The sequence below is a fragment of the Chaetodon auriga genome, chromosome 15 (assembly GCF_051107435.1).
Source record: "Chaetodon auriga isolate fChaAug3 chromosome 15, fChaAug3.hap1, whole genome shotgun sequence".
In the NCBI taxonomy this organism is placed as follows: Eukaryota; Metazoa; Chordata; class Actinopteri; order Chaetodontiformes; family Chaetodontidae; genus Chaetodon; species Chaetodon auriga.
This window is the reverse complement of record NC_135088.1, coordinates 15,581,989-15,605,099: the sequence shown is the minus strand read 5'-3', so window position 1 is coordinate 15,605,099 and position 23,111 is coordinate 15,581,989. Positions and strand designations below refer to the sequence as shown.

At 41.8% G+C, this 23,111-nt stretch overlaps 1 protein-coding gene across 6 annotated transcripts in view; it reads right to left on the bottom strand.

The window, feature by feature from the left end:
• Positions 1-23,111, bottom strand: part of gria3a (glutamate receptor, ionotropic, AMPA 3a) — a 67,618-nt gene that overhangs the window by 24,449 nt on the left and 20,058 nt on the right. For all 6 annotated transcript variants that reach the window (XR_013078218.1, XR_013078217.1, XM_076749819.1 and 3 more), the window contains exons 4-8: positions 13,088-13,275; positions 3,132-3,185; positions 2,689-2,850; positions 2,145-2,312; positions 1,821-1,925 (exon numbers count right to left, since the gene is read on the bottom strand). Coding sequence is in view for 4 of the 6 variants with exons in the window: in XM_076749819.1 (XP_076605934.1) it covers positions 1,821-1,925; positions 2,145-2,312; positions 2,689-2,850; positions 3,132-3,185; positions 13,088-13,275 (677 nt within the window). In the remaining 2 variants the exon portion in view is untranslated. The remainder of the gene's footprint in view (positions 1-1,820; positions 1,926-2,144; positions 2,313-2,688; positions 2,851-3,131; positions 3,186-13,087; positions 13,276-23,111) is intronic.

The window sequence follows — 23,111 nt, the reverse complement described above, 5'->3', positions numbered from 1 at the left end:
AAACAAACACTGGCCTGTGTCTGCCGAACCTGAGATGATTCCAGAAGCTGCATTATGTTTATTTCAGCTACACTCTGATGTATTCAGCCAAGAAGAAGTCAGCATCTCCCACTTCTGGTTGCTATGATGCTCAGTACTCACTCTGTTGTCACTGCAGATTGCCTCACACTGACTTTGGATGTGCGGGCCGCTGTGATGTATGTTGCCTTGTGAGCTGAACTATGTGGACAGTATGGGGCCACGTCCTTTTGGTGGCAGCTTTTGCAGGGACCTTGTCAGAGTTCAGGGTCAGGGAGCTATTCAAACCACAGCATTGTGGGTCTGCGTGTGTGTGTTTTCAGACAGTATTGTTTTTGCCTTTGGCCTGGCAAATTACCGGAGAGCACTAAGGGGTCGTGTGGGTGCAGTGAGACCCCCAGTATCTGGTGATCAATGTAAAAGTGAAATTAGAAAAAATAGTGGGATAAGCCCCTAGGAATGACCTTTTAGTCTCCGAGTCTCTGAGGGGGCAGATCGATGTGTGTTCTGATAACTGTAGCTTACGAGCTAATAAGAGGATAGACAGTGTTTTGTTGGCGGTATTGAAGAAAACTACATAATCGTTCAGCATCTAAACTAACAGACATTGACAATTGCTACAGCCATCAAGCTAGCTAGCTAAATGACTTTTCTGAGCGAGTGCACTTCTTCATCAGTTGATGTTTGTTTCTCGCCCATTTAACAAGCCAAGTCCATGCTTATAGATAAAATGTGCTGTTAGCTCTTCTCTGTCAGTGTCTTAGGCTGATGCTTTCAAATATAGTGGAAAGTAAAATGTTTTTATGGGCTATATGATCAAAAATATCAATTTCTCAGATCTCCGTGCTGTAGCGTAAAGTAAAATGTAAGTTATAGAGGAACGTAAACATGAAGACTTGTTGGGACTGAAGCTGTAAAGCCTCCCTGACAAGAGCTGCTAACCCACCTCCAGCTTCAATATAGTGAGGTTTAATGGAGAGTTTTTCTGTGATGGTGGTTTAAAGGCCGTGTCAGAGGAATTCCTTGAGGAAAATGCTGAAAATTGAACTTCACTTTAAAAAGTCACATTTAAAGAAACACACATACAGAAGATATCATATAGTCTTGCAAAGCGAGCACACAAATGATTCTTTGCTCGTTGTTGTCTGCCTAGACTCTGCAGGCCTTTGCTTGATGTCATTTCAAGTGATTGACAGCTCCGCGCTTCATTCAGGCATCAGTATGAACCCTTCAGACACCTGCCTGGACAGATGCACCACACACCGGGCTGTCAGTGGTTTTAACATCGGATTTTAAAAGTTGGAAACACATGGTAGTGCTTTCAGAAACAGTTCCTTTTAATGGTTGACTGTTGTGAATAAATGTGAGGCAATAAACAGGCCCTGCAGGGGGACAGTAATGCCTCATCTTCAGCCATGTCCTCATCTAAACTACGAATCCCCAAAAGTTTGTAGTTTGGTTTAGCTTCGATCTGCAGGGCTCAACTGACTCTTGGTGAATGTTTTCCAAATTTAAATCTCAGAGGGGACGTAAGCTCACACAATTTGGGCTGGCTTTGCAAGACTGGGCTACTGGCAGCTTCTGTCCAAATCAGAATCAACTGTACTTCTCATATACTGCCAACATGCCAACAGAAAGTAAAATCCACATCACAGAGCCGCTTGAAACTGGTCCGTATTTATGTTAGCAGATTCAAAACATATACGACCGGTATCTCTACCATATGCTAACCGTGCTCAGAATATTTCATCGCACATTAATTAAAATGTGAGAGATGTTTCCGAGGCTATGTGCTCACTTACCCTCCTGGGGCCTCCGGTCTTCATCTCGTACACATCGATTGTGTAATTAGACCGTCGACCAAATGTGTCAAACTGGATGTTTCCTGTCATCCCTTGTACTTGGACCTGCAAGGCACCAAGAGATGGATGATAACACCTGCTCCTGACACACAAGAAACGTCAAGAAATCTCAAGAAACAAAGAAGGAGAAAAACAGAGAAACTTTAGAATTGTAGTGAGAATCAGTAACTTGTGAAGTGCAGAGTGAGATGAAGCAAGGATTGAACTATAAATAAAATAGAAAGCACAGCTGTTTGCAGAGACAGCGGACGCCCTCAGTCCTACCATTTTCAGAGCTCTCTCGATGTCAATGCCTTGGCTCCAGGGCACGGCGGGGTTGGCCAGGCAGTCGCCCGCGCTCCCCCTCCGAGACACGTCCACTCGCTGGCGTCGAAGGTACCGGAAGGCCTCCGCGATCACAAGGATGGCATCGTGGGTCAGCGCTGACGTGTACTGAGACAAAGGCGACAAGAAAGCCCTGATGCACCACTGACATCATGCAGATCCAACGCGACACTGCGCCGCTATCACAGCAAGGTTATTATGTCTGCAGCAGCACTTACACAGAGAGCGGCGCCGCTGATGTAAAAAGCAAGAAAATCAAAGCCTCGCATCATGATTGACATAAAAATTACACTAGTATGAAAAGCAGCCTCTATTCAAGGACGAGCAGGTGACAAGTTATTTAAGAAACATGAAAAACATTCAGATTGACATATTTTCTCTGGTTTCAGCAGAGTTTCTAGCTTAAAACTTGACGGAGAGAGAGTGAGAAAAAGCATCTTTGAAGATAAAATAAAATCAGCATCGGCAGCTATGCCTCACTGACCTTCAGTGGAGTGTTTTTGGCTTCTGGAAATTCTCTTTCATCCAGGCGCTCCCAGCGCTGGAGGAACTGCTGGACGATGGGGCTGTCTGGGTTGATGATCTGGAAGCCTGTGATGTTGGCTCCACCAGAAAAGACCCTGTCCAGGCTCATGTTGGAAAAACCCTGAGAGCAAAGAGCGCAAGTGGCTGGTAGTGGAGCGAGGGATCATTAGCAGCAAAGATAAAGATCATTTAAAAACTTCTTCAGCTTGCCCGTCATTAGCTTCTTCTTCTGTTTAATTACCACACTCAATTGTGAGTCTATCATCGCTACACATCAAGAAGTTTGACTATACCGCTGAGAGCGTTGCCTCTCTTTGCACTGCATTGCATCACACTGAGCAGTGTTTTTTTTTTTTTTTTTAACTGAGTTGTGTTGGATTGTTTCGTGTTGCGAGCTCTCACCAGGTTGGCGAGGATGTAGTGGTATCCTCTGCCGTTTTTTCCCGAGGTCACCACCTACAAGTCGCAGGAGGAGACACACAGTGAGTCACGTCTCATAGCGCTGAGAACATTTAGAGGGCTGAGATTCAGAAAGAGCTTCACTTTTATAACTTGGAGTAGTTGGGAGAAGGAAAGAGGAGAGATTTTAGAGCGACATTTGCAAGGGCAAGAGGGAGCGCGTGAGCACATTTGTACATGTGTGTGTTTGTATGAGACACACAGGCAGAGGGGGGGAACTGTGATGACAGTGCTTGTTCCTTTCCATTAACTTCAACATGTAAAATAAGGTCAAGGCTCCGGCAAACCTCCCTCTCCCTCTCTCTCTCTCTGTGCAGCTGCCTGTGCTCCACAGTCCGCCTCTTCCTGCTCCGCCTGTCTCAGTCGCACACTAGACTTAATTAAACCCAAAAACGTAGTACAGCACCTGTCTGAGCGAGCAGACACAGAGAGAGCTGCACTCGCTGATTTCTTTCAACCTCTTCACCAGCCAAACCTCTCTCACTCTTTCACTCTCTCTCCCTCTCTCTCTCTCTCTCTCTCTCTCCACGTCTCCCTCGGTTCTGATTCTCCATCGCAGAGTACGAAGCTTCAAAAAGACACTGTGGGGGTGGAGAGTTGTTTTTTTTTTCCTGTCTTTTCACTTTCTGCACTCCTACACAGTTTTGATAAGTATACTCAGGCACTGAAATCATCTAAATGTTAAATGTCCATAGCGATAGTGATATCATGGTGGAGAGATTTTATAGAGGACTTGAATGCAGATGAGAAATTTTACACTGAAACAAGGACATGCATCCCTGCGGCATATATCTTGTATTATTTCCATATTTTTCTTTAAGACATAGATCATAATTGGCCAGCCTCTTATTCTTCTGGCCCATCTGTATGCAGTCTCACACCTGTGCTTTCATTCACACCTGTGCACTTTAAAACCCTCCGCCTCCTCCTGCCTTCATGTCTCGTAATTGTCTCCAGAGACCAACCGTCCTTGATGCTCCAAGGTTGGCCCAACAACCGGCTTGTGCACCCTGAGAAATTTCAACAATGAGTCTAATTACCTTCCTCAGATATGCATAAGGATTTCATTGTATTCAACATTTTCCACCTCCACCACAGACTCTGAAAGGCCCACATCCTTTGTTTTTCTCTTCGTAAGCACAAATTCCTGGAAGCTTTTCTGCTTATTGTCTCCCAAATTGTCTTGAAAAGCTTTTCATTTGCTATTCATCCGTGTGAGAGGGAGCCGCAGTGACCCAAGTGTAAGAACACAGCGCGCACTTAATGAAGCTGCAGTGCCTGGAGTGACTGGCTACAACTCCCGTTTGTCACCAGCACAGTCAGGCAGAAAGCACAAGGCTTCACACTTCGACATGAGCATCCAAAGCCGACACCTCAACTGCTGTTTGTGACTGAAACTTCGTTTTGCTGTTGGAAAATAATCAAATGTAAACATTTATCGCTCGCTGTAACTACGAGGCACACGAAAACAAATAATAATGTCACTTCCTCTTTTATTTGGGTCGACTGGAGAGAACAGAATCAACAGAAGGTGCTACTGTGCCTTTCCTTGACTTGTTAAACTACAGCTTAGTGTTAAATGCTACAAGCTTTTGCAGCCATGATTCAAATATTTCAAACATTTCATTCCTGAAATCTGAGAATTAATATAAAACCCTGATGTAAGGGAAAGCATTTTAGCATCTAAGATTGTCATATTGCCTCATAGTCCTTCACTGTTGGTTTCATTTACTTTCATGCACATTTCACAGATCGGTTTACCATTTTGTTTATATTTGCATGATCAATCTGTGAAAGGCAGAGAATGAAACAAATAAACTCACTTTAATCAACTGTGAAAAGTTAATACAAGCTTCCACCCAATTCTACTTTGTTTTATTGGTTTGACCATAATTAGTATTGACAAAGCATATTATAACATGTAATAATTTCAGTTTCAGTTCATTCCTGTCTGTAAAACTTTACTACAGGATATTGTGGTAAAATTATTTTCCATTCACTAATTTTTGGGGGGCAATTTTTCACTCCTTTGGACACTAACAATATAAAAAACTTGTGCAAAACCCATAAAATAAAACATTTTACATAGGGCATACACTTGAAACACTTTTAATACAATAAATATTACAAATGGTAAAATAGAAATAATAGAAACCTGCAATATCCAGTGCTCAACTGTGATTTAGTGCAGCAGCACCACTGAAGTTGCTCAGTGATCAGAGTGAAGATGCCTACAACTGTTACTGCACTTACATTTGGCTTAATTGTATTATTATCACCAGTATCTACAGTATCACACTGGTTTTTACTCAGTTAGTCACTGTGTTTTCATTGTAAACATCTAGAAAATGTCAACAAAAGCATACTGATATAATAGTTTTTACAAATATACAATGGAATTACATTCAATTTATCACACTGACGACAGATTATAATCAGAAAACTTGGAAGATATTCAGTTCTAGAGAAAAAAACTGTTAGCAGTACATTTACCATAGATTTCACAACTGAATGGTTGAGCTTAAAAAATATTACAAAGCTGTCAGACTTTATGAGGTGAAGCATTCACATCATTCTGCTCAGTAAACCCTCTGAAACTAAACCAAATCGGAAAATTCTGCAAACTTTTGGATAAACACAAACAGGCCACATGCCGGGAGAGATTTTTCTGCCATTAACTTCCTGCAAAGAGACCCCCTGAAAAGGTTGTGAGAGCCACAGTAGCTGAACACTGCACATGTTCTGGCAGAGGATAATTTCATTTGGTTTGCTGTGGGATTTGCTCCACCCCTCTGTTAGCAATGCGACTCTGAAAAGTTGCATCTGGGCATAACAAATATTTTTAGGATCCTGATGCTCCAGTTTCACGGTCCCCTGGGATAATCGCTTTTTGCGAGTAAGTGAAAACCACCAGGAACCTGGAAGAGGTCAGGCACTACCGTCACTGAGACACTTTTATTGTCACAGGCTTCATATCTTCCTCTCTGACAAAATCCATTTCTCACAAAACAGCTTCTTCAAACAGCTCGGGGGAAAAGAAGACCTGCGGCCAGGAAGCGAGAGGAAACCTGCAGCACTGATTGTCCTGGCTGGCTCCTACATTTTTAATGCTCATTGAATGGAAAGGACAGTCTAGGTGCCATGCCCTGTCAACTGTTTTCTACAGTTAATGTTCTCATCTGCCAACAGTCCAAAACCTCGTGGAGTCTGACCAAGAAAGCTGAATCCTGCAAACATCTCCCAAAAGTGAGTTGGTATCTATGATGGGCAATCAGTGCACCCAAAACATGACGTCATGAAAAGAATGACTGCTATGAAAATGTTTTCAACTTAAAGGTACCCTGTCGAGTTTTTGACCACTATGGAGCAGTGTTTTTAAGAGTTGGCCCCTCTGTTGCGTGACCTCCACTCGTGTGAGCAGTGTGACACACGCGTCGGTAACACACCAAGAAATGTAGCAATGAGGCCGTCAAGCTAAGGAAGAGGAAGGATGCAAGCTGGCAAACGTGAACGTAAACAATGCAGGTTTTAAAATATTCAAAAAATCAGTTTTGTGAATTTTTGTATGAGGAAGGAAATACATTCAACACCACTGACGGCTCTCAAGGACAAACAGGACAGAACGTGTTTTAGTGAGAAAGAAAAGGAAACTTATAATAAACCCAGGTCAAAAGTAGTTTACTGAAGTAAAACAAAAATCTAATTTAAGCATAGAAGAGTCATTACAAGGACACTTTTACTTTTTCTGCTTAATTTAAAGTATGTTTGACATGTACTTAAAAAGTGTACTTCTAAATAGATGCCATTAAGTTCTACTTAAATGTATTAAAATGAACATACTAAGTCTGCAATACTTAAAGTGATATAAGTATTTACAAGACTAAATTGCAAATACTTTTAATAGTAATAAAGTGTACTTGTGAAAAGTATACTTATTTTGATGTTCTTTGTAATACACTATTAACATCTTTTCATCTAACTCTAGGCAAGCAAGCGAGTGAGCGTATTTCCTGAAATATCTAACTATTGCTAATTTTAGACCCTAAACTAAAATTGTGGTCGGGTTTTTAAAACAAAACACATTCAGCACAATCGAATAAATCCTACTGTAACTGACAGACAAGTGAAGCCAGCACACAGCTCATCTAAACATTAGTGTTCACCTCTTCAGAAATACGAGGCCGTCTTCTTGTGCCGTAACTCCGGCACACAGACAGAGACGGCAGTTGTCTCCAGTCTCAATTATCTTTATTTGTCCATCCTCAGGGCTCCTCCTGCCCGCCTGTCTGGACGGGCAGGTCTGCGCTGTGCTGTCTGACGTAGACCCGAGCCGGGCCGAGCTGCAGGACGATCAGCCTAAATATTCCTGCGGGAATTGACTCTAATTAAGCAGACTGGAGCCACAGTCCTGTGCAGAGCTGGATGTCTGCCCAAGTGCCTTCAAGAGGATTTGACTCTCTTCCCACTGATGAAGGCTTCTCTTTGTTACAGTGATTTGTCATCTGCCTTCCTCAGAACTGGAACAGGCATCCTAAGGTTGATAACTGTCCCTTTTCACCAGTCAACTAATTATTGTTCCGCTACTCCAAACGGGGCAAAATGAGGAGGGATTAAACTGTCAAAGAGGTGCATTAAAAATGGAAATACAGCAGAGGAAGGACATGGCTGTACATCAGTCAAATGATGCTCCAAATGTCCTATTGTTCACCAGTCCTCACCACAAAGCTGGCTCGTTGAATGAAAGTAGCTGTGCCTCATTATGAAACTTCAGTCTTTCTGTCTGTCTGGATATGATACACAATATACACAATATTTTAAACAGCTTTAAATGAGACCTTGGAAATGTTGCATGTCCTTACTCCTTTCTATTTTTTTTTTAGGTCTCAGCGTGATTATTAATTATTATTATCATCATTACTATTATTAATTAATATCTAAATAAATAAATCTACAATACCAGCATGTAAATATCATTTTTGTGCCAGTCTCCCAGGCTTGCAGTAGCTCTCAGCAACACAACTCTGAACTTCATACAGTCTTTTTATTGAATGCCAATTTCAACAAAATAAAAAATGTGTGTGAAGTTGTAGTGTCCTTACTATCCTTGTTGCGGTTGTGCGCCTGCCAACTCTTCGGCTTGCATGTGTCTGAAGTTGTTTTTCATTTTGGGTTGCTTTTAACTCAGACTTCTCTAGGGTCTCCTTAGGATGCCTGGGCTACAAAGACTGTACCTCTTTTACAGTCAATGCTTTTTTTTTTTTCTGGAGCAATGTTTTCTCCTTTATAATCGAAGTAAAGAAAAAGGAAATGAAGGTCTAAGCACACATATTTGTCTTGTTGTGGTTTACTTGCAAGGCATTAGAGTTTAACCCGGACATACAGCATGCACTTTTCATGCTGCTCTTTAATATTTTCATTTATTTGTAGTTTAACTTGAGGTTTCATGAAAGCACTCAATGGTTAACTAGCAAGGAAAACTTGGAAAAGAAAGGAAACACGGATTACTTTAGTAATATTTACATATAGGGTCCCTAATATTAGGTGTATTTCCTGAGACACACAGACTGTATGTCCTATACCTTAAAAGATTAGCAACACCTTTGAGTGTTTTCAAAACTGCATCATTTTCTTCTTCTCCTCTTTCATTGATGCACTACTAACCTTTATGGCAAATGACTGCCACTCAATGACGTCTCATTTCCACCCTCTGCAATCTGCACCAAAGTGCATCACCTCACCTCTGTGCTCATGATTGTGAATGTGCATCCTCATGCTAAGAACCTCCTCATCAGCGCACATTGCTTTACAATGTTGAACTGTTGGCTTGTCTAGATACATCTTGGGTTTTCACAAATTATAGTTTGAACCATTTTTAAACCGCACTGCAACAAGCACATATTGTGCCAAAGCTGTCACCATTCTGTCTCTGAATTCACTCAGTGTTAAAGTCACAGTATGGTAAACCTCTTTATCAACTCTAAAAGAGGGAAATATTTCAACAACTATAGGATGGATCACCATGAGATTTTGTGCAGAATAAAAAACCCTGATGACTTTTCCTCCAGCATCACCTTTTATGTGTGGTTATAAGCGATATGCCTCACCAACTATTGCATGAATTGCACTGAAATTTGGTGCAGACTTTAAGTTCTGCTGACTTTGTTGATCCCATCTTAATCTAACAGCAGGTGATTTCAACAACAACAAAACCTGCAAATGCATGCTAATTAGCAATAGCCAGCACACGGAGAGACTATACTAGGATTGTGAAAGTGGCAAGTATTACCTGATTAGCTTAGCATGTGAGCGTTGTCACTGTAAGCATGTTAGTATGCATCTAAACACAGCCTCACACTGCCACTGACATGACAGTGGATTCTTAGGTTTGTTTAAATCTACTGTATACTGGGGACAAAACAACCAAGTGACTCACAGTTATGACTAAAAAATAAGCCATCAGAAAATATTTATGCTCCAGGAACTATTTTTTCATGTCATGCCATTAACAGCAATGCCCACACAAAGCAACAGACAAATCTAGAGTTCACACACAGGATTAAATAACGTCCACGCAGATGTAATCTGATCCCAGTTCAGCATCTTGTTTTACCGTGGAATTCCAGTGCACCTCTGGGTGTTCAGCAATTCTCCTATTTCCCTCCACAGTATGAGACAGGGAGACTCACACTACATGGCTCAATTCCCACAAGCTCTCTGCCTTTCCAGTCTTTTTCGCTGTCTCTCTCTGACTCTTTTTCTCCCTGTCTGTCCACTGCGCAGGGGGAGGCTGGAGGTGACGGCTCCGCTGGCAGCGATTATAAATCCACTGTGCTTCTATTATTGATGAGAAGCCTTAAAGGTGTTTATCGCTCCGTCTTTACTTTACTTAAGGGATGAGCAGACTGATACTTCTAAAGGCGTTAAAAGCAGCAGTGTGTGTGCGAGTGTGTGTGTGTGCCTATGTATTACTCACGTTGTGGGGACAAAAATCTGTTTACACAGTCACATGTGGGGACTCACCTTCCTTGTGGGGACAAAATACAGGTCCTCACAATTTAAATCATTACATTTTAGAGTAAAGACTGAGGATAGGGTTACAGGTTAGGTAAGGTTAGGTTAGGTATAGGGTTAGGAATAGGCAAATAGTGGTTATGGTTAGGGTTAGGGTAAGTCTCCAGGAAATGAATGTAAGTCTATGTAATGTCCCCACAAGTGATAAAAACATCTCGTGTGTGTGTGTGTGCGTGTCAACAAAACCCTTCAGCACATTTATCAACAAATAAATCCCTGCTACAAGTGACACTACCTTGATGACAAAAATAATTAGCACAAACTAAATGACTGATGTGTGCATATAAATCCAATTATAATGCACTGGGTAGAGGTAAGAGCCTGAATGAGGTCTAAAAAGAATTTAATTATTATTTAATGATTATAGTGCTCATGAGGTTCAATCCTAAACACTGGTTGAAAAATAAATCATGTCCAGTACGGCTGCTTTCTGATGCCTGAGTGATCTCGGTTGTGTTTGCTCACTCCTGCCTTTGTGAGAGATCTTCCCTCAGGCTAGGAGGGTAGGCTATTTATAGTAGGCTCATTGTTGTTGCTGTTATGGGACAGTGTGTCCTACTTACACTGGGAGCTGATATTACATTAAAGCAAGTGTTGATGTCACAGCTCATATAAGGAATCGTTCTCGAGAGACGCAGGCATGTCTTTCCACTCTCAAGCATCTGGAGAGACACTCGTCTGACAGATGCTGCCTGCGAGGCCACCATTCACATTAATCCACCACAGTAAAGAGATTAGGATCGGATCGGCCCGACGTGACACCAAGTGACCACCATTATCTGATTGGGTAACTCAAATCTAACATGGAGGCAATTTGGGAGCATTTGAAGAAACCCTCTGTATCAACGTGAAAGGCTGAGAAAAAAAAAAAAAAAAAGCAAACGTTCCTTAATTAATGAAAATGTTCTGCGCTGTCACTAAAAATATTCCCTGGCGTCAGAGGAAATGAAGACAGATCTCCAGTGAAGGTCAGGGTAAAACTCGTAAGGCCGGCAATTATGAAGATCATTATGTAGAGGGCAGAAGCCCTTACACACAAATATCTCAGCAAAGAACAGAAGGTTAAGATGTGCTCCAGATTAATGCTTCACACACACAGACAACAAACTCTATCTGTGGCCTCAACAGTTTTTGTAACACGCTGCTCTTCTTTGCAGCTGTTTACAGGAGCTGCAATAACCCAAACTGAGGAGAAACACACACCTTTTAGCGCATTTTATTTGTGTCAAGCCCTCATATCTAGACAAAGACCACTAAAGCGAATAAGCGTTTTCAAATCCCTCCAGTGTCTGTTTAAGGCGCACTCACTCGATTAAGGTTAGGAGAAAGATCAGCTTCATAGTTAGAAGAAAGCAGCATTGACTGCCGGTGAGAGACTGGACAGGCAGTGCAGTTTCCAGAGCCAAACTCGATCCGCCTCAACCCTGACCCCTGACCTCTCCCACAGAACTTTTAGCACTTACATAACAAAATGAAACTACTTCAGGTTTTTCATTCTAAGAGAGGACAGCCATTTTTTGTAAGTAGGAAAATGAAAACAGGGGTTTGGTTGAAGTGACCAACGCTGTCATTCTTCTGGCGAGAGCAGTATTTAACTCGTCTAATGTTCATATATCTTTTAAAGCACTGTGAGGGGACTAAAATGTGGCTCTAGAATGGCTACTTCAGCATAACACTGGGAGTGAGGTCTTAAAGATTTAGCTCAGGACGAGTCTTAGTTTCCTGAGAATCTGAATTTTTTTTAGCATTATTTCAGTTTCATGTCAGGGTTTCCACCGAGGGCCTTTTGCCTACAGCCTCTTACCAACTAAAGACAGCAGTTTCATAACGTCTTGAGATGTAGATTATATTTATATATCACAGGTGGGTGTGAGGCTTCAAATTCAACATGCAACATGGACACATCCACATAAATAAGACATAAATGTGCATTCACACTTCCAAGTGCTATTCATCTTACAATCGCACATATGGTGCTCATAAGCACCACTCATCCATCATCCCGTAGAATGAGATATTATCGGCATTCAGCTATCTGACTAAAGGTCCGTACATTTGCTTGAGGCAAGTGTAGTAGATGGCTCGAAAGAAAAACAGATGAGAAATCCAGGCATCTATTCAACTGCACCAATCTTCAGAGACAGTCCATTTAAAAATTCATTTTCAAGGCAAAATGTGACCACACGTGCAACATAGCCTCTGATCCTCCAAATGAACACTAATGATCTTCTGAGCAAATAAACAAATTCCCAGTTAACCCTCATTTAATGCATTTTTGACAATAACGCGCTCTCTCCCGTGCAGCCACGGTGCACGCAGCAGGCATTAGCGAACGCTGAATCTGAATCAAGACTCATGTGTGAAAACTGTGGCTGATGATCACCTAGGAAACAAGGATGAGGAGGCTGTTTAATTCCTCCACGTGAATTAAGCCCAGGTGACCTCAAACAACGTGCGCGCACCAAACACAACAAATAACAAGCCTTAATTGAATGTGCCCATCTCGCCTGTTTTAACACCGCCTTCTAAATGAGAATGCTGAGATCTGAGGCCATCATGGTGCGCTCCAGGTGTTTTGGGAAATGATGAAAAAGAAATGACAAGTGGGCATCAGTGCGAGCCAGGAGAGTGTCTGATTTCACTGAGTGTGTAAATGGAGATGCTTTACAGGGCAAAAAAGTTAGGAGAAGACATTGTGTTCAACTCATTTAGAGACAAAGGAACACGCAGAGCTCAAGGCTGAATGGAAGTATTTAAGGAAATGTTTCCAGTGTGTTATTTTTCTCAAATGAAGCGGGCTGAACCACAAGCGTGTGTCGGCTCAATACCTGCTCCAGTATGGAGTTGATCCTGTTCACTTCACAGTCGATGAGAAAGCGTTTCTCCTGCCGGCGGTCCATCTCCTCGATGATGCGTCTGTACTCTGTGGGGTCCACGATGTTCCCCACCGAGCGAGCTGTCACCTGCCAGTTATTGGCTACGGCCGACTCCATGATGGCCTGGAGGATTGCAAAACCTGGAGGAGCAGAGGGAGAAGAGCTCCATCACACAACTGTCTTTGTTGTTTCAGAGCACAGCAGCAGGTAAATGGTATACTGAGAATCCAAATAGCTGTAAAGAAGAGTTGCAAGGGCATCCTGGCTTTCAGCAATGGTTAACAATATGTTTAAAAGCTGTTAAGCAGCTTTATGTCACAACTATTAACAAACTCAGAATGCACTGTTGAAGTGTTTATCTCGACAATAAAATCACCTTGGAGGAACATACTGGCAGCTATGATAGTTTTGAGTAATTTATCAAAATAAGACAGACAGCAGGTAAACAAGGTGTTCTACCGAATAAAACACGTCTGATCTGTATCCACTTGGGTGTTATTCAAACAGTCCCCAGAGAGTGAAATATGAACAGCGGCTAATCAGTTGTGATTTTTCAATCTGAATCCAGACAAACACTGAAAATCACCCTTTGGGGCTTGTTTTTCTGGCTGCACATGAATTAAACATGAGCCTCATGCAATGTATACATTTACAGCATGTATATTTATATATTTCTGCTGTCAGATACAAAAATCTATTTTAGAGTTAATATCAGAGAAGCCTGACAAAAGTTTAGGGAGGCGGTGTAGGAGAAATTCTACAGACGAAGCAGATTCAGGAATAAAAGATGAGATGGAAAAAGAGTCCACAGAGAGGTCGATAAACTCACAAAAGATTAAGTTAAAGCTGCGGCGCACATTAAAAAGACGAGAGGTCACAGAGTAAAATTAACCAACTATTAACTGGGGAGTGGCTGAGTGTCCCATGCTGCCTTAGCAGTGTGTCGCAGGAGGCCGCGTCACTTATCTCTTTCCTGCCTCACTGAGGACTTCAAACTCTCAAAGAGCAAAGACACAACGATAAGACGTGTCGCACGTACTCTAGCAAATGTGATGAAATGGACTGCTAAAGAAGCACTTCAGCAAGCACAATCGGAGCAACTCTGTGGTGTGTTTACTTTGCAGAGCTCACTGTGCCATGGGATGAATCAGTAGCTGAGGAATATGAAAGGAAGAAGCTGAGCTAACAGTAACCTGGCTGAGCAGTGACACTGAAAAGCCAAGATAAACCCGCAGGAATTTGGATAGTTCCACTGACAGTTTACTAAGAGGGTTAAGATACGTGGTCAGCAGTCATGATGGGCCACAAAGGCAGTTTCTAAATCAAGAGACAACAGTGACTCCAGCTGAGAACAAAAGAAACCAGAAAGCTTCTGTTATATTTGTTTGAAATAGTTCAGGTGAGGGAAGTCGTTTGTGCCGTCTTTTTTTTTTTACATTCCCTTTGGGAAAACAAACAAGAGATTTGGCTGGAAAATGAACAAGTGCAGCCATCAGCCTATCAATTTCCCTTCAGAAACAACAGATTCACCTTCAGTCACACTGCTTGTTCATAAAGTTATGTTTGTACTGAGCTTATTGTTCCAAGCAAGAAGTGCCATTAATCAGCTACTGGATGGCATAAGTAAATTTGGTGCACTTAAAAGAAAATGAAGGTGAACTGTGTGATTACTGGGATTGTTCCAGGAAGCCACAGCCTCCTGCAGAGCTGTTTGAAGGTTTCATGGAGCAGATTCAACAAAACATCTGTTATGTGAGGACAAACTCACTAACATGCTCGTGCTCAAACATTGTCCTACGAGCCGAGTGTCACTAGATGATTCCAGGAGGAAAACTGAATATTCACAGTTTAAATAGATTTCATAAAGCACAAAAGTTTCAGACCTGTATCAGGAACCCAGAGCTAGTTGGTTAAATGCTAAAGTGAAATGATATGTTTTTAGCTTTCTTTTGAATATGTCGAGTGAGCTGGCTTCCCTGACTACTAACTCACCATGTGTATTTACATCTACATCATGATTATTCTTAATATGTACAAGATTACTATAAGCACAGTGTTTGGCTGACCGACCTGCAGCGACAGGAAGTGGGTCATTGCCACAGACCATGTGGCTTTTTAAAGTGATCAATCTCTTGCTCTGTGCAGAAACACCAAACATCAAACTGGCTTTGTTTAGGTATTTTTGAGTTAGTCTAGCTGACTGACTGACGATGAATTTCATAGATGGTATTCAGTATGGTAGTGCGTTTGCCATACTGTATCTTACCAAGTTGGGTTTCTATTTTTGCAATATCTTGAAATCCTGAAATTAAAATGCTTATTTCTAAGAAAAGAAATAAGACTCCATCTAAACCCCCCAAAAAATCTAAGTGACCATACTTACTTCCTTCCGGTTCATTGCACATATTGAAGCTGAGACAGTTCTAAGTATAAACTGGGCTGAACTGCAGCCATTAAAAAATGCGTCATGTAGGAAGAGCAGTGACCCTTGAAAAGGTAACATCTTATCAAACAGAAATATATTAACAACACTACAACAGCCGAATAAATAACAGCTCCCACGACACATAATGACAGCCTACATTAGAAATTTGCATTTTTCCATTATCTGAAGATCAGTGCACAAAACATGTTGAGTGCTGGTGAAAATGCATGGTGGCAGGAGCTCATTACGTGCTGTATTGGGTCATAACTAACGGACAGCAAGAACTGGTTTACCACACTCAACACACTACAGCTGACTGGACTAAATGAGCAAAAGCAGTGCTGTGCTACCCCTCTGTCAGAGCCGGGATAGAACTGATGATTCCATAAAATAATGGATATTATTACGGGTGCTGAATAAGCTGGTGTAAAATGTGTTTATGTAAATACAAGTCAGCGACAGAGCCTCTCTGCTGGCATTTCACAGGCTAAATGAAAACTGCTTTTCACTCTGTATCACAGTCAAGTGATGCATAACATCCCTGCAGCACAGACCAGTCTGCACTTTATTATCATGGCTACTGAAGCTGTTATATCACCTCCTGTATGTATGCTTTATTAGGTTATACAGAAAAGTAAAGTGCTCAATGATACTTTAGACTGAGTTTGGGCAGCTTACACGGTTATCCATGCATAATTTGTAAAGGTACGGGTGTTATAAAGTCTCATCGAGCCGTTGGACGGTTGAACATGCCCTTTAAATATTAAAGCTCCTCCTTTCTTGAATTATTAAATTGTTATTGCTATTAGACCTGAATTTTAAAGTCCTCCATCCCCCTCAAAAGTATGTTTTGCTTATTGTTACTTCACTTGGATGTTTGACCTTCACTGTGCAGAATGATGTATGTGATGTATATACTAGAAGACTGTTTTCACCTTTATCTAGTGAAGGGGGAAAGTTTCTCTGTGCTCATTTTAAATTTGACTCTAAGATGTAAGCAAGTATCGTTTTGTGCCACCATGTTTCTTTGGAAGCAAGTGTGTGTGTGTTGGACATCAGTACACAGTGGGAGACATGTTGTGTCCTGTAGATGAACTTTTGAAATAAACAATATTTACATGCATAGATTCTGGATTGTTCAATAAGGGAGAAATACTTCCCATCTACCAAGAAGAAAGTTTCATGGGTTCAGCTGAATTTGATTATGAATACATCTGAGTATTTGCTATGGTAACACCTATCCTACAGCTGATGTAAAGCGTAGCATCCTCCTTTTGGGGCCACTACAAGGGCTTTTAGACACGTCCTTTGCATTCATGTGCAAATAACACAGAAAAAAATAGATGACACTGCCTGTGTCAGGCAGCGCTGACCTGCACTTCTGACTAATGTGCATCATTTCATCAGAAATATTTAAAAAAAACACTGGCGACTGGTGACCGTTACTAATGGACATGTGAGCTGACATGTTCCCAATAGAGCTCCTAAGTATTCAGAGCACAGTGACTCAGCTGACATGTCCACCCTCCATTCCCCTGCCGGTGACCTTCACAGCGGAGCGCTCGGCAGACAGCACTCTGATCAGGTATGGCCTTTAAAGACAAGTGGCACTCGCTGGGCGCCATCCCATTAGCCACTCAGGAGTCTAAAGAGGCAGATGAGATGTGTGCCCACATGTCTGATACTCAGGGAGGTTAAGGAATTCAAAAGGGGCATTAGTGCGACTGTCCTGTCTAAGTGCATTGTGAAGAGTCTGATGATAGATAAGGAGCTGCTGAGCTGACCTGAGACTGAATTCAGTTCTGCAATCATCCAGACTTTATCTGGTCAAACAGACAGAAACATGTTTTCTTGTCCTTTTTTTTTTTTTTTATCAGCTGGAAGATATCAAAACAAGAACCCAGCACAGTATATCTCTGGTGGCAGAGGGGAAATGAAACGGCAGAAGCAGAGTGTCAGCTCTCCTCCCAGTATTCTGACACATAGTACTGAACACCATAAGCTGGGATATGCATGACATTTTGAGACATGTTAGTAGCTGCTTAAGAAAAAGGATTTGTAGGGATTTACAAACGATTCCCTTGAGAGTTTTATTTTCGTTCCTTTTCCGTCACTAAACTAAGCTGGATATTTTGGATTTAAACATTTGTATGAGCTTGTCGATGTTAAGCCATTCAGTGTGCTTACAATTACAGATATGTTGAAATAAAAGCTAAGTTTGAGAGTCCTGAGCTGAAGGAATTAGATGAACGTGACATTGAGTGTACTCTAACTTCAATAACCACGAAGCAAATGTGAAATTTCACTGTCAGAGGACATCCAGAGTCTCTTGGTGAATATTAACACTGGTGTGATTTGTCAGCCGGTGCACAAATGACAATGTCTTTTGGTCCAAGAGTTTTGGTTGACTTTGTAAACAGATGGTGCGTTTTACAACAGCCAGCAGGCAGGACGACCATCAAGGGCATTGTACAGAGTCAATTATTCAGCACAGTCCTGAAAAATAATACATATTCAAAATCAGGAGCTTATCGTCACAAGGCTATATATAGCCCAGAAAAAATGATTTCATTCCTCACACAAGTAAAATGTTTTTCCGAAACAGCCTTGATGTCAGGCAAACCATGCATCACCTAAGTGTGGTGTAGTGGTGCTAAATGTCAGGTTTTACCTCATGCAAATAAAGATGGAAATCTAGCTTCAAGAACGCTATCCAACTAAGGTAGAAATGTGTGTCACAGCACCAACTACAAAATACTCTGCAGCTCTGCCGGGCTTTGATCTTCTTTTAGCTCACTGTTTCAGTCTCACAGCCTGCAAACGTACGATCCATTTCAACCTCGGTGAGCTGGCGGCAAACACAACAAAGTCAGCGACGGCTTAGTTAGTGAAGACAGCGGAACACCAACAAGCTAAAGATGCTCTCGGAAATACCAAAAATTGCTGTGTGTCTACTCAGTGTGCAACCAGGCAGCTGTTTGCTTAAAACATGTTACTTTATAGCCGCTACAGTTTAATCAGTATTTTAACAATGGATCACGTGATATACGACAGGGGCCACTCGTACTGATGAACGCTCAGAGAATTTTTAGCCGACTCAGCTCTACAGGTCGCTGCTTTTGCTGCAAGCTTTATTTTGAAATCTAAGCTAACGTTGCTAATCAGGCGATGTACAGTCATCACTGCTAATTTGGCCGCCGAGCCCTGCACGTTAAAAAATGATGCTGAAGGGTTAGTGCCTCAAAAAGGACCGCAGTAGGCAGCAAGAATTTGTTGGAAAATCAGGAATAACTTTGATAGAAAGACATTTGTTTATTTAAAGTAATGCAAGCAACTTAAAGTCAGATGAACACAGAGAGAAACACAAACACACACTCATAAAGTATCTGTAGGCAGAGAACAAAAGGGAAGAAAAAGCTTTGAGTTATTGCAACATCAGATTCCTCTGCGGTTCATGCTGCACCAGTACTCAACTAGACAGCTTGCCCTTTCATCAACTCACCACTGAAATCAGTTTTGGTGGCTGCTTCTCAAAGAGAAAGAACAGAGGACAACTTGTCTCCTGAAGAGATAAGTGCTGACATGAACCAGACCTGCAACATGCTGACAATAGTTACAACGTTTTAATATCATGCAAATGAGCAGGAAGTTTCAGTGCAGGAACCAGACAGTCAGGCAGAGGCAGAGTCTGTCTGAAGTGCACTGAGCAACATAAATATAAGCTGTCCCCAAAAAAAAGATGTTACAAATATCTTTTCCTTTCAAGCTTCCAAGCGCATTTTGTTCCATACTGTATTGATGCTCAAGTCCACACAAACACAAAAAATTGTTGAGCACACTCTGCTTTGAAGTTTGTCCACAAAATGCACCCAGAGAAACGCCTAAAGATGACGGCAATTGTTAGAGCAAGCAACACAAAGCCGAGTTGGGCTGCATGTGGGATTCTCTTGAATATATGAGCTTAGTAGCCCACACAGCACTGCCCAGGAGATCAGTATGTACTCCTCTGATATGGTGTTCTTTGCAGCTCAGAGGATTGGTTTTAGAGAGCTTAGCACTATTTGGCTATTGGATTCAACTGTGAACAAAATAATATTGTAGGTTCCTCACAGTCATGTATAGCAGATTGGAACAAAGCATCTTCTAAATGGCATATTATATCACTGGCTGTTTTTCTTTAATAAATTGCTTAAAAATATGTTTGCTAAGGCCTAGATTGATGAATCCTGAAGGATAAATATTTGATCAAATGTTGAACAATGCATTTACCGAGGATTTATTTCCTCTTTGACAGACAGAGTTGGAAGAAAGAGACGGGCCGAGGCTCTGCTGGCACCTGGCCGTGTGATTCTTCTTGAGCGTCTTGGACAGCGGCTCACATGACGGCCGAGCGTGGTGTGCAGTCTCAACTGTGACTCAGTCGTCCCTCCCCCTCTCTGGAGAAGGTGACCTCTTTAAAATCCTCTTGCAGCCATCTGAACTGTGCCGTTGTCATGGGATGCCCAAAGCTGAGCGCGACACCGGAGGGGATCTCAGACAAAACCACTGAACCTACTTCAGAGAAATCTCCAAAAATCTCAGTGCTTATATGTGGCTCCACAAAGACGACTGTTTTCAGTGGGCAATGCTTACAGAGCCAGTGAAATAAAAAGGATTAAAACTGCCAAATGACAGTAAAAGGACACTTTTGAGTACAATTAGCCTAACAACGCCTACGCCCAACGCAGACCAATGCAGATAGCAGCTCCCTGTTCCAAATTAGCTGAACTGCAGAGAACCCTGCTCCCCCACACCACCCACTCCTGCCAAATCCCTGATCAGAGCTAATCAAACAGATTATTTCTTATCTAATGACAGCTGCAAAGTTGCTCACAGATTGTTGAGCAGTTTCCTCGGGTTTCCTTTCACCTTTTATGTAAGTTTTCTTCACAGTCCATTAAGTAATTCATGAACTTTTGTTGCACTTTAAGATGATTCAGATTCTGAAAGTCATGTACACTTAAATGCATAGAATCAGAGACTGGAGAAACACAGAATATAAAGGATAGATGTTTGTATTTGAACCACATGCAAAGAAATGGAGCAGACTGGTTCTTGGCCATCAGTGAGAGCTGCACCACAGTAAATGCCTCTCCTGCCTCTTCTTTTTCAGGTCTCCTATAAAAAAAAAAAACTCTCCCATCTCTTAAGAAAATAAAAGTAGTGTTCTCTCTTGGGTAAACATAGAAGCACACAGCACATCAGTCTCTTTCATAATGCAAAAAGACTACTAGTTATAATGGCCTTGTGTTATCCTGAAAGCAAGCGTCCTGAAATAGATGAGAGACTTTCGAGCAACAACGGAGACGAGAGTGGAAGCATAAACAGAGCTGTGGCTATAAAGCGGAGGGACGCTCGATTAGTCACCTGGTTTCTTATCTGGCCATGTAAAGTGGTGAGGTTAGAGCGGATTAGACATGACAAGCTGGATCTTAAAGAAGGAGGAGAGGAGGGGGCTCTGAATTCATGAAGTAATAAACATTCGGTGCATCTGACAGCATGTCTGACAGAGCCTGGCCCTCTGTGCCAACTGCTGGTTTCTGACGCAGAAGAGGCACAAAGGCTTTGCTGACTCCTCTGTTCCTTCCCTCACTCTTCGTCTACATACGGCTTCATTTTCTTTTCTATTCATTTGAAGATTTGGCTATTTCTTCTTCTGTGAGCAGCTGATATGTGGAGCGGAGGGGGGGGGGACTTTTCTTTAGCTAGAATAAACCTCCTGCCCCCGAAAGACTCGGCCCTGTGTGCTCCTTGAGCCGACAGGAACAAGACATTTGAAAAACGAGCAGGATAAGTGGAATCACACAGGGTGTTTAAAGATTATGATTAGATAATCAATGATTAAAATTACCCTGTGGTGGCATTAGGAGTAGAGAGGCAGGGGGGGAAAGGGTAAGCATTGATTTTTTATTGAGAGTAACAGATATGGCAAATATGATTGATCGAGCTCCAGGCTGCTTATTGACAAGATTTCAAGATGTCTCAGGTCTCAGATTAATTAACTCCCTAATTAAACACATGTAAAGGCCCTTTCTCACTGGACAAAAAACCCACTAACACCTGGCTTTTGTCTGGAGTGGGAAAGTGTTCAATCAGCATTCATTCGTAGGTCAAATGGCTCTGCATCCGTATTTATCAGCTCCAGGTCTGATCGTCGCTGATGGAAACACGAGTTGAAGTTCCGGACATTGGCGCTGTAATAACCAGGAAATTTGAAACGCTCCAACATCATTCAGTTGGCACTGAGTTACTCCTGTTCTCTACTTTCCAGCATGTTTGTGATGTCGAATGTGACAGAGCGGAAAGAAAAACAGAAAGGCAAACTCGTCTACTGTCAATGGGAAAGGAGTAAATCACCTATTTTTAGCAGGTTTACCGCCTTTAAAAAACCTGCATATTCACTCTAATTTTGGTGTAAAAATAGTAGTCAGAGCATTACTGAAAGACTGGTTGTTATTCCAAATGCTAAGCAAAGGTGCAGCAAGTCGGCCTGGGCTGCTTTTCATCAGAAACATGGCAAAAGCTGTTTTTTTGTCCACTGACATTTAGCTGTTTGAATGGAGCTAAATTTCCTCTTCTTGCCCGACACAACACAGTTACCTGTGTCTCACTGCAGGTAACAATTTCACACAACCACAATCACATAAACCTCCACATAGCTTGCAAAAAAGTTGTCCCCCCTCTCTCACTTTCTGTCAGCCCTCCAGAGGTAAACAGTGCTCATGGTGTCTCACACTAGGCTGCAGCTCATTATACTGCCTTCTAAAGACAGGATGATCAAGGGAAAGCTGCTTCAGGCTATGATGTACAGATAACTAATTAAACTGCATTTGGATACTATAGATTGTAAGCAGAGTTAGACAATATAACAGTATACTCTGTCAGATGAAATATGCTTGTCAACCATTTGTAAACCTTACAAAATGGGAGCTGGACTGGAGGATTTGCTCTCTTGGCAGAATCCATGCTGCTGCTCAGTTTCTTTGAGAGCTTCCTCAAACAGCAGAGCCTTTCCCACCAAATCTATAACTGGTCAATTCTTTATTGACGGTGTCTCTGTTTCCATTAACAGTTTCTCAGTTGATTTTCCAGTTTAGTAAGGTTTATTCGTAAGGTGCTGGGCCATCATGAGCCAGTCTCTGGAGCTACTCTATACCAGAAGAACCATTATTCTTCCTTATTGATGTTTTGCTGATGGTGGTGGAGACAACTGATTAATTAAAATAATGCTCAAATGTCTCCCATAGATGTTTATTTTGGCTGAGAATTTGAGATTTTGAAGGCAATATCGCATGATTCACATGAATTTCATACTTATCAAACCATCTATTCAGTGGCCCCTCATGCCTTGTATGGAAGCATCTGCATTTGTTATATTTCTCCACTCCTTTATTCAAGTTTATCCTTTTATTAGCCACTTTACTGCATAATAACTCTAGAGCACTATAAAAATACAGCATGAATGGAAGAATAAATTACATACAGCTTACAGCACTGAAGGCATAGACAGCT